At 32.6% G+C, this 17,286-nt stretch overlaps 1 protein-coding gene across 1 annotated transcript; it reads right to left on the bottom strand.

The window, feature by feature from the left end:
• Positions 1–6,002: 6,002 nt before the first annotated feature.
• Positions 6,003–11,771, bottom strand: LOC111920731 (cytokinin riboside 5'-monophosphate phosphoribohydrolase LOG7). Its single transcript, XM_023916291.3, has 7 exons — positions 11,529–11,771; positions 9,604–9,701; positions 8,899–8,929; positions 8,709–8,808; positions 7,374–7,444; positions 6,628–6,771; positions 6,003–6,412 (listed from the first exon to the last, which is right to left on the bottom strand). Exons 1-7 carry the CDS (start codon positions 11,679–11,681, stop codon positions 6,317–6,319), a joined length of 693 nt encoding a protein of 230 aa, XP_023772059.1. The 5' UTR covers positions 11,682–11,771; the 3' UTR covers positions 6,003–6,316.
• Between the last annotated feature and the right edge of the window lie 5,515 nt (positions 11,772–17,286).

Below are 17,286 nucleotides of genomic sequence, written 5' to 3'. Positions count from 1 at the left end.
CTTTCGAAGCACTGTACGGGCGTAAATGTAGATCACCGTTATGTTGGGCTGAAGTAGGTGACACCCAGCTAGCAAGAACACATACGTCGGATAGGGCAATGACAGGACCGGAAATCATTCGCGAGACCACAGAAAAGATTGTCCAGATCAAAGCTCGATTACAGGCATCGCGCGACCGGCAAAAGAGCTACGCTGATAAACGGCGAAAGCCCTAGAGTTCCAGGTCGGTGATCGAGTATTGTTGAAGGTCTCACCCTGGAAAGGGGTTATACGTTTCGGAAAACGAGGAAAGCTAAACCCACGGTACATTGGACCTTTCGAAATCGTCGCCCGAATAGGTCCGGTAGCCTACAGACTACAACTACCCCCGGAGCTAAACGGTGTGCACCCCGTGTTTCATGTTTCTAATCTGAAAAAGTGCCTATCAGATGAAACTCTCGTCATTCCTCTTGACGAAATCGAAATCAATGAGAATCTCCTGTTCGTCGAAGAACCAATCGAAATCATGGACAGGGAGGTGAAGCGTACTAAGCAGAGTCGCATCCCGATCGTGAAGGTACGGTGGAACGCAAAGCGTGGGCCAGAGTTCACGTGGGAACGCGAAGATCAAATGAAGCAGAAGTACCCTCACCTATTCTAGCATTCTCAAATCTAGCCTTCAAGCAGAATTTCGGGACGAAATTCCCTTTAACGGGGGGATGATGTCACAACTGTGAATTTTAAGCTATGTAATCTATACATTCAAGTTAATGTGAATCAAAAACTTTAATCAAATACAAGATACAAGTACTATAAATAGTCATCAAACAATTGGAGACCCTAGAAGTTTTGGTTAAGTCCATTTTGGACTAAGACTTCCTTATTGGATCCAAATGAACCAATAAGCTTCCAATTAGACTATCATGGGCTTAGAACCCTAATTGGACTCTAAGTGGACCCATATTTACTTATCCCAACATATTAGGTCATGAATGAAATGGATTAAGAGCCTTGATACATGAATAACCTAAAACTAGTTCAAGAAAAACATAAAAATCCTACTACACTCCTTTAGACTTAAAACACACCCTAATTACCACTAATATTGGGCTTAGGAGCCAAAAAGCCCAAAAATTTCCTTTTCCTTCCATGTTTCGGCCCACATCAAGCCCAAGAGGAGGGTTTGACTTTCCCATGCCACCTCATTATTGTCCATAGGATCTCCATGCAAGATACTTCCTTTTTCCCATGCAAGCATCACTTCACAATCACCTCACTTCTCTCCTCTCTCTCACTCTCGGCCATACACACCCACACACCAAACATCTCTCACAAATTCTCTCTAGTTCACTCAAGGAAACTCTCTTCTTCCCTCTCCAAAAATCTCGAAATTTAGGGACTTTCCAAGAGGATTTTGCAAGTAAATCATCATCTAAGGTAAGATTATGCATAGATCTATGGTTTAAATTCTTTTATTATCAAAATCCTTTCCTAATCTATATAAAAATCGTGATCTTACACCCTAGAATCATCTCAAAACTCAAGATCTTCATCAAAGGGAGCCAAGGCCAAAAACACTTCATTTTTCTTCCATCTTTTCTTCCAAAAACCGAAACAACACCCCAAGGTGAGATTCATACCCCTATTTTCTGTTTTTAAGAGTTTTTGTGGGGGGGAATACAAGTGAAAGTGTAGATCTATATGTATTTGTATGCCTTGTATGATTTCCATGCTTATATGTATGCTTATATGTGTTTTAATGTTGGATCTAGCCATTAAACCCCTCAAAACCGAGATATAACTCATGTTTTATGATATTAGCTTCAAATATGTTCCTACATAATAAGTGATACTAGATAAATAGCCAAGTGGTTAGCAACAATTTTCTTTAAGCTAAAAACACACATTTTGGGCCAAAAATGTGAAAAATACAAAATTAAGGGCCCAAAATGACATTTTACAGATTCTGATGGTTGAAAGGTGTCAAAACAGTTTCAATAAAGCTATTTCTGGAATTCTATTCAATTGGTGGATTAAAAACATAAATTTCAAGCCTATTGGGCTAAAAATGCAAATTTCGGCCCAATAAGGTCCATTATGCGAATTTTTCTGTTTTGGAGGGCCAAAACTGTAACTTTCTGTAAAACAGTGGACTATAAGTGTCCCAAACCCTTTTCAAAGGTTTAAAATGCTTTTTAAATTTAAAAGGGACCAAAGTTGCAAAAATTTTCCATTTTGGGCCAAAATTGTCAAAATTGCGAAAAGATGGGCTAAAACCGAGAAAAACTGCATTTTCAGGGACTTAAACTGTTTTCTTTGAAAAATATGCTGGAAAATATTAATTTCAATAATTTTTGGTGTTAAAATGTCAAGAAAAATAGTTTAAGGACCAAACCGGGAAATACTTAAATAAAAGGGTTGAAAATGTAAATTTTACAAATAATGAGGGGCTGAAAACAAAAATATTTCAAGGCTGATACACTATGTACAATTTGATCAAATAACGATACCTCAACTATCAACGAAATACAACTCATTACAATACCAATAGTCGTTGCTAAACGAATTGGCTCGGTCTCGAGCCAATGGAAATCTACAACTACTAACTCTTTGATACATACAAATAACGACTGGTAATACACATACATACGAGTGTGCACAGACGTCTACGCACCATCTTCGGGCCCCAAAAGTGTAAAATCTTGTTTGTTGGGCCTAGCTAGCCCAATGACCTGATCTTAAGGCCCGAAGACATTTTTTTCTACGAAGTGTTGAGTCTTACCGACTTGGCACAACGTAGGGTGACTTTCAATGGCTTGTACCATTGGACCCCAAGGGCCATGGTATTGCTAGAAAAGTCTACACATTTTACGAGGCGGGTCGGGGACCCCTCGCACACATTTTTCCCCAGCCGGTTAATAGAGTTATCGGGGTCTTCGTGACCTCTTTCTCTTCGGATGCGGGACCACTCATAGTCCGGGCGATTGGATAACGTGATTAGTACTGACGACGCCTTCGGGAATCGTTGGTATATCTATAAACCGGGCATTTGTGTAATGCGGGTTTGTAGTAAATAATCAATGCTCGAGAACCTTCCAACGTCGCTTGGGACCGATACTACTATTTTTGTAATGGTTTCAACGCAACTCAACGGATTTCAAAAGAACTAGGGGAACATCGGGTTTCCCTAGGGTTTTTATCACATACAGATTTTAAACGCATACAACTTAAATGAACAATTTTTGCAAGTATAGAAACAAACAAGCATACCTATGGATCTTCACAAACGTTTTTGAAAGCTTTTCTTTTCAGAAAATATCGGATTTTCTGGTGGTTTTTCAAACAATATAAACATTCGATTTCAAACACTACTTATGAACTCACCAACATTTCATATGTTGACGTTTTTCAAAATACTTGTATTCTCAGGAAACCAGTGAGTCAAGGGAAATCATGCTCAGTGACGGTTGCAGTTTATTTTTGAATGAACCAAACAATATAAATTTTTGGAAATGTAATATCTCAAACAATGTATGACATGTAAACACTACTGGTTGTATTATGTTGATGAATGGTGACGAATGTTGTTTTGTTTCATATATATTCAATGTTATGGTATTCAATTGAGTCACGACAGCCCCCGGACGTTTCCGCCGTCTGGTTCGGGGGTGTGACAGTATTGGGGGACAATCCAATGAAGATGAGTTATCTTGTCGGATATGGTGACAAATACCCGCAATATGTACACCATAGAGGAGCCTCGATACCCGCTAATGTAAAAACTGGTTGCAAGGATGGTTACAAGTGGCTCGAATCCAAGGAACCTAACCCTAATGTTGCAACCGGTGCACTTGTTGGTGGACCCTCCAAAGCTGATAACTACATAGATTCGCGTAATAACTCCATGCAAGGTGAACCGAGTACATATAACACCGCAGTTCTTGTTGGGCTCCTTTCAGGATTGGTTTCAGTTTCATCAGTGCCTAAATCATTCAAGTAAAACCTCATATGGTATTTTTATAGAAACATATGAGGGTTCGAGTTTCAACAAGTGCATTATAGTGTGAGAGTTTCGATTTAAATGTAAATTCGGTTCCAAATGATGGTTTCAGACTGAGACAGACTGATAATGAGACATTGTGTACCTGATATATATATATATATATATATATATATATATATATATATATATATATATATATATATATAGAGAGAGAGAGAGAGAGAGGAGGGTGCAATTGAGAAAAAAAGGTTGAGAATGAAGGAATCATTCTCAACCACTCATTTATTTTTGCCGCAAAAGCCTCCGTCGTACCAGTAGAAATGGGAAATGAATAGACATGTATTTTCCAACAAAACATGTTTCCTTAAACTATGCTAAGCATTACCTTAATATATACAAAAACATAGTTTTTTCGTTTTTTTTTTTAATTTTTAAGAAGCTATTTTTATCGAAAAATGATTTTAAATATACTAAAATTCATGATTTTTTATTCTCTACAAATAGACATCAATATTGATATAGTTTTAAGATAAAATAGTTTTTTTTTTTATATTTTTTGCTATCATTATTCATAAGTGAATAAAAATGAATCAAGTTTTTACTACAGTACATTCGTTATTCACTTATGAATAAAAGCTATGATTAATTTTTTTTTTTTTTTTTTTTTTTTTTTTTTTTTTTTTTACAATTTAAGTATCGTTCATATATGAATATAGCATATACTAAACATAGTATATTTATATTTAAATATTAGACGATGCATTCATTTGTGAATATTACATAGTATATTCATTGTGAATATTAGATGATATATTCACTTATGAATATTAGATAATATTTTCATATCTAAATATTACATAGTATTACATGGTATATCACATGTGAATATTACATAGTATATTCACTTGTGAATATTAGATGATATATTCACTTATGAATATTACATAGTATATTCACATATGAATATTACAATGTGTTTTCACAAATATATATAATTTTTATATGTTATTCACATATGAATAACATATAGACTTGCATATTTGTTTTTTTGTTTTAATAATCATATACAGATTCATGTGAGAAAACATATTCGTATATGAATATAACGTGGTAATTTAGTTTATGCATTTCATCAAACAGTTGGAGTGCATACAATTTAAATTTTTTAAAAATGTTAAAAACATGATACTTTGACTATTTAAATCTTACAAAATAGTAGATAGATAGAGAATTATATGAATTTTTTCAAAAAAAAAAAAAAACGATTTGATCTTTTTCTAACCTCAATTTTGAAGTTTTATTTGAGAATCGATGTTGAATGAATGATATGAAGTGGATATTTTATTGATTATCGGTGATGTTGATCTAATAACGCTGGTAGTATAATTAATCGTAGATGTTGAAGATCTGATCGTATTCAAGCAGAATTGAAGACTTGATTAAAAGAACCAAAAACGAATTTTTGTTGTTAACTGTTGAATCGTGTTGATAAACATGTTATTGACGAAGATTGATAATTGATTAACACCGGATGATGTTGATGATGGGTTAAGTGAAGAAATCTGGATAATTGTTGAAGGTTGGAGGAGAAATTTGGATGATGAACGATCGAAATTTCTATACAGTTTTGTATTTGAGATTAAAGGTTATTATCATATTTACAAGTTTGCCACCGTGTCTTTTTATGCTTAGATTAAATGAGTGGTTGAGAATGATTCCTCCATTCTCAACTTTTTTTATTTTCTCAATTGAACCCACCTCTCTCTCTTACTCTCTCTCTCTCTCTCTCTCTCTCTCTCTCTCTCTCTATATATATATATATATATATATATATATATATATATATATATATATATATATATATATATATATATATATATATATATAGATGCTTTTAGAAAACCGGAATGAGATAGGATCCCATGGTTAGAGATTGTTGGAAGGATAACAATGAGACATATTGACAAATCTATTGCATAAAATATTTTATTTTTGTGTAACTCTAACAAAATAACAAGAATAAGTAATAGGAAAAACAAATTAGGAACATATTGTGAGTCTAGTTACAAGATATGAAATAAATAAATATTTTAGTTTAATTATGTAATTAAAAAAACTATATATAACATAATATTATTTTTTCCTATATTCCTAGCAATAAGTACACTCGGTACAATCAAATTATACATGGAAGTAAACAAATCCACACACCCTTCCTTAAACTCAAGGAGAGTTAAGATCCTATGTTATATATGAGAACAAACTTATGGTGGTCTACTCAATCTAACGGCTGTCAATGGTTTTCAGTTGGAAGTTTGTAGGGGTGAGACTAAGTCAACGTGCAATCTCTGACTTTGCAGTATAACCCAATTGTTGCTCCATTTCCCAACTCAGTTTAACATCCGTCACATTCTGCTCTGGGTCGTATTCCTATGAATTTAAATTTTATTCACATAAAACTTTATTAAATATATAATAAAATATTCAAATGACAAACATTTTAATTATTTGGATATGGAATTAAAAGATAATAAAAAAAAACTACCATAATTTTACTTAAATTTGATAATATTAACTATAGTTTTTAATTTTTTTTTTATTTGAAAGAATGTTTTGCTTAGCTGTTCAAGAAAACGATTATATACCTCAAGCTTGGACAATAGTTCATGGGCAGTTTGGGCAGAAACGATAATCCCACGGGCAGTAGGGGTGACGAAACCTTCATCAACAGCCTTGTCTATGAAGGACAACAAGGAGTTGTAGTATCCGTCTACATTCAACAATCCTACCTGTAAACATTTGAATATGTTAAAATATTGATCATGAAACAACATATGTTATGCTTTAAAAATTGTTAGGAACGATTTGAATTTCACCAAGTAAACAACATATAAGAGGAGTCATTATCGAATTAGTGGTTTCTAATAGTTTCTAAATATGATACAAACAACTTCAATTTAATTGAGTCAAACTCACCTCACCTTTAGTGTACGTTATTATGTAATAGCCCATGTTAGGCCCCTTTTTGTATAGCCCATTTGTACTTTGTATAGACTATGCTAGAATATGGTATCATATAATATGGAAAATGGGCTATTATAGTCATATAAACAAGAAAAAACTCATGCACACAAATTATGCAGAAATACTACCAAAGAGATGGTGTGTATATATATATATATATATATATATATATATATATATATATATATATATATATATATATATATATATATATATATATATATATATCTTATCCAAATATTTTATTCAGTAATAAAAATATGAAAATCCTTAAATAAACTTTTTGTTCAAGCCATATAATATTGTAACATATAAAAAAGGATTAGTGCTACAAATAATATTATTCATATTGAAAAATATTAATCACCGGTTTTTGGTGGATTCCAAGTTGTGCCCATGTAATTACTTCAAGAAGTTCCTCAAGTGTACCATAGCCACCTATAAAAATATTTAGCGATATACAATATTAATAATAATCGACACTTGCCCCTATTGATTTATTTTATTTTATTATTTTTTGTGTGTGTGTGTTTAGTGTCGAATTTGTAAAATGTAAAAAATATAAGGATCTTTTTAAATGTATTGCCTCAACAAAAACACAACAAAGATAATTAGGTAATAAGTTAATACACTTAATTTGTGAACTCACAAATGACTCCTATTTATTGTTTTGAGTTAGGTTTACCTTTTTTTTAACTACAAATATAATATAACTTTAAACTATTCATGAATTTATCTATGTTTTACACAAAATTTGAACCCTCAACCTTAACGAAGGATACCAATATCTGCTGGACTAAAAACCCTTTGATGAGTTAGGTTAATCAACTAAAACAATTTGGTTTTGCACATTAAAATCAATTATATTCAATATATTATTAAACTTTTCTTAGGTTTTCATTACACCATTTAATATATTTCAACCACGCAATTAGTATTAATTGAATCATTCTGATATCTACCAGTGACATCTACTATAATAAATGAATGTTTTTGCTACATGTCCTCTTATTCTTCATTTAGACACATGACATTTTCTAAAATTTTTAAATTTTCTATTTTCCACTTGTCATTTTATTATATTTTTCATTTTATCAAATTAAAATTCCACATTTAATATGTAAGGTAATATATATGTAAGATATTTATTAGAAAAAGTTTATATATGTAATATATTCAATACATTAAAGCCTCATTAATTTTAATAAATCAAAATTTTTCTCATTTTTCTTATAAATCCAAAATTTTCAAATTGTTAAAATTTTATATTTAATTTTTTTTTTAAGTAAACCCATGTAATACATGGGTTTCACACCTAGTTTAATATGATAAAATTTGTTCTTTTAGATTTATTTGAGGCTAATATTCCTGTCCATTGTGATCCTATATTACAGATTATCCATTTCAAATTCACTTTAATGGTTTAACGAGAACGCATAAAAATAAATTAACGACTTATTAAATACAATTAGAATATAAGCGACATAAAGAACAAATTTGACATCACATTTTGAGTTCTGAGTATTATCTCATTTTTTTCGGTTTTTTTTTATTATTTTTTTCTTTTCAAGTTGTCATATTATGTAATCGAATTGAAAATGAAGATGCAAACACATCAATTTTTACTACTTTTTTGGTTGCATCATAATTTATTAATATATATTTTTTATTTCCAAAATAAAATTCTACACAAAATTGATACCTGGCAATGCTATAAAAGCATCAGCTTGGCGTGCCATCTCAGCTTTCCTTTGATGCATGTTCAACACTGGTTTAACTTCACCGATGGTTTCTCCTATGATCTGAACATATAGTATTTTTATTGTCTAATACAAAAAAAAAAAAAAAAAAAAAAGGAAAAGAAAAACTAACTAATGAACAAGAGACTTTACCTCTTTTGGCATCAACACTTTGGGTATCACCCTAAACATCAACAATAAACAATAAGCTTGAAATTTATACATGTAGATAAATTATGAATACAAAACAATTATCCATTGAAAGTAACAAATTCTATAAGAATGGAATTATCCACAAACCATAAAACATTTACATGTCAAGTCCCAATCATAAAAGTGGAATTATAAAAAGCACCAATCAATCAGAAATAGGATCTAATTGTCAATTTATTTATTTATTTTTTCTAAAATAGATACAAATTCATAAGTTGCAAAATTAGAAACAATGACTAAACAAAAAACAAATTCGTATTCTATCGCTACAAAATTGACACAACGAAACGACAATACCAGTCCTTTTCCTCATAGTTTGGAATATGCATGATTTTGAAAAATCACCAATAATTTAATTTGAAAATCTATGTTTCTGGTCATTTTTAGCAGAAAAAATCTACTACATTACAAAATATTAGTATTTTATAAAATATAAATGAATAAATTATTCCCAAAAGAAATTAAAAATATTATTGTTCTACAAGTTCTTGGTATTCCATGAAAATAAAAAAATAAACATAGAACCTGATTTTGTAAATTAATATAATTTCATGAAACTCGTTTTACAAGTAATTTTTACAAATTTATTATTTTATTTTCTGTCATGATCATGACCTATTTTAATATTTTAGTGATTATTCGTACCCTATGACATGGCAACCACCATCGAAAACGGCTTTAGAAACAAGACCCATCAACCCGATGCTTCCTCCACCGTATACCAAATCAATCCTCCTTTCAACCTGCAATTTCCAAATTATTTTAATTATAAAGTTTAATAAATTAATAATTATCAGAAAAAACTATTAAAGTTCTATAAAACACAATTGTTACCATTATTTTTAATAAGTCCAAAATTCATTGCTAACAAAATGTAAAGCCAAAATGACATCGTTTAGTCCGTTCATTTCGAAAGCCCTATGTGAATAGTAAAAAATGGTCCTCTAAAATTTCGGATTAACCACAGACTAACAATGGATAATGATAGATTAGTAACATATAAAGATAGATAGCCATATATAAATGACGGATTAATTAGTAACAGATTAGCAGCATATAGTGACAGATTATCGAAAAAGTAAACTTTTGGGCCCTTTCACAAAACATTCGATCATACACCTAACACCTCCTCAGGTTGATCGTGAACGAGTTGAAATTATATTCATGAAATTCTTTTTGAACTTTGTTTGAAAACCGCTGAATGTTCTTTCCTAGAATGTATGTCAAAAAGTCTTGTATATTTTTTTATACAAAAGACAAGTTTTGTAATGGAATTTCTTTTGTAAGTATTTATATAAATTAAACAAGGCCTTTAGCTTTATTGACTGAAGTAATTGATCCGTGTCCTTCTGTTTTTTATATGTATATTAAATTATTATTATATAAAGAAATGAAAACATGTGAACCAAAGTTTACTTACGTGTTACAAATGAACTAGTAGCATTTATTTATTTAAACAAGATTATTATAAAGTAATTATAATATATGATTTGATATATTTAAGTTCAACCAGGCCACTAAAAATGAAACTTGTACTCACTTTTTACTTTTATATTAAATTTCTCGTTATATGTCGGTTAATATGAAATCCATACACCATGTAGACACATGACAAATAGTTGACCCAGTAATTATCATACCGGCTGGGGTATGTTTAGGAAAATTAACTCAAATCTAAAATTATAACTGTGTTTTTGTAAAATTATTCGGCAAAAAAATCGTAAATTTTTTGAAATGTGTAAATCAATATTAATACAACAGTTAGAAATTAATAGATTTTAAAAACTATTTGATTTAATTTTTGAATTAGAAAATTTTCATTTAAAATAAAAGTTTTAAACTTATAATCTCTAATAAATCATTTTTTTTTTTAAATTTCAAGTTCTTTTTAAAAGCTGGTTGACGAACATACCTATAAGAAAAACATTTCCTTTCTTGATAAAAACGCTCAAAGAAGTCATTGTAATTGGAAAACATGAATACAATGTCAAAATTTATACATGTATACTTTTGCTTTCCTGAAAGATAAAAGATGGACTATAATCATTTTATATATTCATATAATTTTGTAAATATGAACCTTTGTACGATTATTTTGATATAAAATATCAAATACCATCGTTAGAAATTTATATATAGAGCCAATATAGACCATTTGTCGCTTTGCATGGGGTTCAAAAGTAGTGCATGTACTTCCATAAGAGTCATAGCCATTTATTAACTATCGCACACGTTGATTTTCAATTATATAATGATTTTTTTCACCTGCAAAAAATTCTTGTTTTCCAGTTAAAGTGAAAAATATATACTACGGGTAATCCATTAAAAATATTTAAAAAGAATACTAATAATAAATCTATCATTTAAATTTTTTTTTTCCCTCAACATAACAATTGTAATCCATTAAGAAGTTTATCTGGTAGACATGTAATTTAATTGTCAAGACTCGATGATCAGTTGTCTTTAATCAAATTACTGTATCTGTTAAGTTCTTGATGAAACTAGGTAGAGTAAAACTCTGTATTAAAAGTATTTTCTTTAAAGTTATAAAGAAGAAGATAATTATGTACCAATTGGTTGCCGAGTTGGATGGCAGCATGACGGTAGATGGGGTTCTTGCCGGAGCTACTTCCACAGAAGACACAGATCCGGTTAAATCTGGATGGTTTGGTGGTGGCTACCATCGTTCCTCCGCCGTGTCTTGGAGGTTTATTACTTTCCATTTATGGAAAAGAAATCTCTATAAAAAATTTGCGACTTACTTGCAAGTGTAGAGAGAGAAATAGAGAGATGTTAGTGGTGGGAGAGATGGACTGTGAGTATATATTCTATTCCGTCCCAAACACCTGGCAACATCTCGTCATCTTATTATTTTTTTAATTTACAAAAAGACAACATGGGATCGCTTTCATATACAAAGTGAGAAACATGATTTAGTCTTTGCTATTGCATCATTGCTTCATGTGCTTTGCTTCCCATTTTCATCTCTAGTTAATTGTTTTCTTTACTTCCATTATATACAATCACGCTGAGGCAGAAATAAATATTAGGGGTTGTATAGTTATTTAAAGGCTGTGCTATTAAACAATTTATTTTTTGACGACATTTGTCGGTAACACAGTAAAAGATTTTTACCAACATATTTTTATTAAATTTACACTTATTAGGACTCTATGATGAATTTTCAACGGATCCATAACATATTTTCTGATGGATTTGTGACGGTTTTTGACAAATTTAAAATAAATTTTGCACTTGACAGTAAAATTTGAGGGGTTATCTCTACCATCACGAGATACCAAGTAGGTCTACCCCTATAAAATAGGCGTATCAGTTTCACACCTTAACAATACCAAAACCATCACCTTCCTTGTCCTACCATATCACTAGGTTTATCACCATCAACTCCGGACTCCTACCATGGCTCCGTTCAAAATGTCGAGCACCCACAAGGATATCATACTGTCTTCGACCACCAAATGCCTCCACCATTTGTCCCTAATTCAACCACTAAGTTCTGTCTTCATCATCGCTGCCTACACCAACAAAGTTTGGTATGCCTCTCCCTTTGTGATGTGCCAGAATTCAAGAAAACTAAGTGTGGGGTTACAACCGAAAGAATTTACCTAAATTTAATACAAAACTTTTTCATGCTCAAAATCGTGTCGCGATAATTATTAATTCAACGTAATTAAACCTTTTAGTGAAACGTTCCAAAAATTCAACCAAAATTTTTTCCTATTTTTAAAAGTGAACAATGATATCCATTCCATTAATTCCAAATCATAAAACAAAAATTTTCAATCCACAAGTTGATGTAACCAAGAATCAGAGTTTTAAATATATTTATGCGTCAATCTCAATACTGCCAATAATGATGTGAGTGTAATGCGGTCAAGCTGGAGCCTTCCCTAGTTCAGATGAAATACCTGAAAAACATTATACACAACTGTAAACACAAAACTTAATGAGTTTCTTAAAATACTATAGACATCAAAATAATAACTATACATGCAAGTATTGGCCTCTTAGCTCACGACCCATTCTGATCTTGCTATCATCCCAAATGAATACTCTTTAACTCACGACCCATCTCGATCTTGTTATTAACCCGTTGAGCATTGTTTGACTCACAGCCTACCCTGATCTTGTCATCAGCTCACTATGGCACATAACATACCAATTGACAAGTAACAAGCAACACACAACATGCTTCAATCGCATTCCATAAAAAAGTCCCTACTAGTCTAGCTAACATACTAACATGTCATAGTATTAACATGTCATAGTATTACACATACATCCAATCATTACATAAGTAATATAGCGAGAAGACTCACCTGAATCTAAAGCAAAATAACAAATACTCACAACATGAAGAAACATCAACACGAACCACCTAGACAACTCCATAATGCAAGATCTTAAACCCTAAGTCTATTAATCTCTCGAAAAGGTCATAACTTGTGCATGGAATCAAGAGGATCCATGCATGGTCCTTTTTCTCCCTTATGAGTAGCCTAAGATCCTAAAAATGCCATAAAAAGATATGGAGTTCCTCAAACTCCAAGAACATCATAAAAGGGACCAAACTCCATTAAATAGGCAAATACCAAAGAGAAAACATGTAAAGGTGGAAGCTTTATGACTTGCCTAAGTCGAGAAACACAAGAGGATGATGGATCTTTAGTGTAGAAACAATGTTTGCACTAAGAATGAGCACTTTGTTTTTAAATACACTTAAAACTCTCACAAGGGGCTATGCTTAAGGTAAGGATTGATTTCAAAATATGGAGGAATGTCACACCCCCAAACCAAGGATGGCGGAAACGTCCGAGGGTGGAAGACTTCATGTAGAGTATCACAACAACGAGTATAATAGTGCTCAAAGTAAATACAACCATCATAAATATAATTGAAAAAGTTACACCAAAGTATATGTTTACATGATTCGAATCAATTACATTATGGTACAAAATGAACTGTTTGACGATTTATCGTCCCATCCTCAAAACGTGGTTGATTTCCTGTTTTCACTGAATTCCTGAGAATACAAGTAGTTTTGAAAAGTGTCAACACAAAGGTTGGTGAGTTCATAAGATTTTGACAGTAAGAGTTTGAAAATCGATCTTTGTAAAGAGATGTATGTTACCAGGAAAATCCAATATTTTCCTTAAAAAGTTATGTAGTCCTAAATACCAGGACCGAAAATGAACAAATATTTGTCATACTTAAAAATATAAAGGTGGTTTTAAATTGGCATAAAAACCCTTTCTGATGTGATAAAAATTCCGTAATGAATGTTGTGTAGTCTTAAATACCAAGACCAAAAGTATACAATAAAGTATGTAATTGTTGATGTAAAAAGTGATTTTAAATCGACATAAAACCCTTTTTTTTATATGAAGGCGTACAAGTACTTTTCCATACTTAAAGTAATTTCAGTGAGCTAAATAGACCTAACTCGCTAATTTAAAGTTAGAACCTGTAAATCTTATGATTGTTAATACCACATGTGAGCTATCATAACCATACTTGACATAGACGGCCTCGTAATGCGACGTTCTTCAGGCGTCGCCATTAAATGACACTTGTCACCACAGACCTGCCGGTCTAGCTGTTGCAAGCAGCTCTGGTGTGGGTTTGTCAAACCCAATATAGATCTATACACAACTATCACGTTCTCCCTACAAGAGACTCTGGTTACAATTTACAGGACTTTTTGACTTTGTTACTTTTGAAGTAACCCGAAGGGAATGACTCACAAATTTATTCATTAACATATTTACGTGAACTAAACGGAAAACCTTTGGTAAATAAGTTTGAGAAGTAAATGATAACATAAACTATACATATTATAGTTTATCCAAAACGTTTGTAATGTATAAGAATTCTTTTATGAATGCTTTAATGCTATGAATCCATAAACTATGCTCATTATAGCTTAATATACGTGTTCTAAATGAATGAATAATCTTATCATGAACGACTATATTTCAGTTTATGATGATAAACTAACAAGGAAACACATTCAATATTTGGAACTTATCGCTATACACTTTGCTCAACATAATACAAAGTGTTATGAAAGTTATAAGCTGTTAACAAATTTCCAACCTTTCTACACTGTTTTTGAAAATTCATAGAAAACCATACGAAGTTGAAAACTAAATCCGTAAATTCTGAGAGTTCCCAAAATGTGTCTAGTTTACTCATAATTTTTATCATGATTTTTAATGACCTCCAACTTGGGTGAAAAAGTCCATAACCACAGACTGGTCCGGATTGGTGTTTGAAATGATAGACAGTTTTGTAAAAATCACCATAAATTGTAGAAAAATCGTATGGAGATGTGCAAGTAGTCATTTTAAAGCTAAGAAGTGGAACTACATGCACCTAAAACAGTTTTGAAAACTAAAATGTTTAAGTTGTCCAAAACAGTCCGTGAATGGGATTGAACTTTTCTGATGAAGGCTGTTAGAAAAGTTTAGTTATGTTCTTGGTGTTTTAACTTGTATTCCCCCCCCCCCCCCCCCCCCTAAAAACTTGAGAAAACATCAAAATGTAGGGGGTATGAACTCACCTTGAGTGATTTCAGTAGGTAAGTGTTGAAGAAGAGAAGTGTTCAACCCAAGAACACTTGAAGAATCACTTGAAGATTCGAAGATCTAACACAATTATGAGAGAGTTTGTGTAAGATATCCATGATTCGAGTAGAAAGAAGTGAAATAATCATAAAGAGAAGGGATTATTCTTACCAAATGTGGAGGAAAATCCCAAGATCAGCCCTCAAATCTCGAGTTCTAGAGAGGGAAAATGAGAGAGAAAAGAGTTTGCTCTTTTTTTGGTGAAAAGAGAGAAAATGAGAGAAATGAGGAGAGAGGAGGCTTTTCTAGCCTTTGACCAATTGTGGGGTTGGAAAAAGGTGGGAAAAGTACAATGAAATGACTAGGTAGGGGCTGATGGGGAATAGTGACATGGAGTGGGTGATGGAGGTTGCTTGTGTCATAAAATAAAGGAAAGTCAACACTCCATCTTTGTACTTCACCTACTCCCCTTTGGGTAAGGTTTTATCCTTAAAAGCATGATTAATTAATAGTTTAGGGGCCTTATATGTTAAAATAAAGTTTTAGGTGAAAATCCCGTGCTAAAACTATTAAAAACGGGCTTAAAACGCAAATTTAATCGAAAACCGGGAGAAAAAGGCTTCCCAGCGAGGCCTCTCGGTCCTAGGCCGAGGTTCGGTCATGGTGGTTGCTGAGCCGGATGCGAGATGCGAACCAGGAGCGAGAAGCGAAGGCGAAGGCGAGGGCTCGGTCCGAAGTCAGAAGCGACGCTCAGAAGCGAGGCTCAGAAGCGAAGCTCAGAAGGGAAGGTTCGGTCCTCGGTCCTCAGAAGAGAAGGTTCGGCAAGCCATCAGAAGGGAGGGTTCGGTTAGTCATCAGAAGAGGAAATGGTCAGAACCGAATGAACTGTAGTGAACAGTAGTGAACAGTACCTTCGGTTCGGTTCCTCTTCATCAGAAGGTTCGGTTCCTAAGAGGACTTTCGGTTCCTAAGAGGACTTTCGGGTCCTAAGAGGGGTTTCGGTTCCTGAGAGGGGTTTCGGTTCCTTAAGTCCGTTTTTCGCGTGGACTTCCGTTTTTGGGCTGTTTTCGTCAAATTCGAGGGTCGGGATGCCCCGAGTGATTATAGAAAGTTGGGAGAGATTTCGAGAGAGATTTGAGAGAGATTCCACATACTCAGAGAGATTTGGGAGAGATTTGACATTCTTGGAGAGATTTCACATACAGAGAGATATTTGGGAGAGATTTCACATTCTTAGAGAGATTTGGGAGAGATTTGACATTCTTGGAGAGATTTCACATACAGAGAGATATTTGGGAGAGATTTCACATACTTAGAGAGATTTGGGAGAGATTTGACATACTTGGAGAGATTTCACATACAGAGAGATATTTGGGAGAGATTTCACATACTTAGAGAGATTTGGGAGAGATTTGACATACAAAGAGATATTTGGGAGAGATTTCACATACTTAGAGAGATTTGGGAGAGATTTGACATACTTGGAGAGATTTCACATACAGAGAGATATTTGGGAGAGATTTCACATACTTAGAGAGATTTAGGAGAGATTTGACATACTTGGAGAGATTTCACATACAAAGAGATATTTGGGAGAGATTTCATATTCTTAGAGAGATTTGGGAGAGATTTGACATACTTGGAGAGATTTCACATACAGAGAGATATTTGGGAGAGATTTCATATTCTTAGAGAGATTTGGGAGAGATTTGACATACTTGGAGAGATTTCACGTACAGAG

The sequence above is a fragment of the Lactuca sativa genome, chromosome 2 (assembly GCF_002870075.4).
Source record: "Lactuca sativa cultivar Salinas chromosome 2, Lsat_Salinas_v11, whole genome shotgun sequence".
Taxonomy (NCBI): Eukaryota; Viridiplantae; Streptophyta; class Magnoliopsida; order Asterales; family Asteraceae; genus Lactuca; species Lactuca sativa.
The sequence above is the reverse complement of the archived record's forward strand: the minus strand, read 5'-3'. Positions and strand labels throughout refer to the sequence as shown.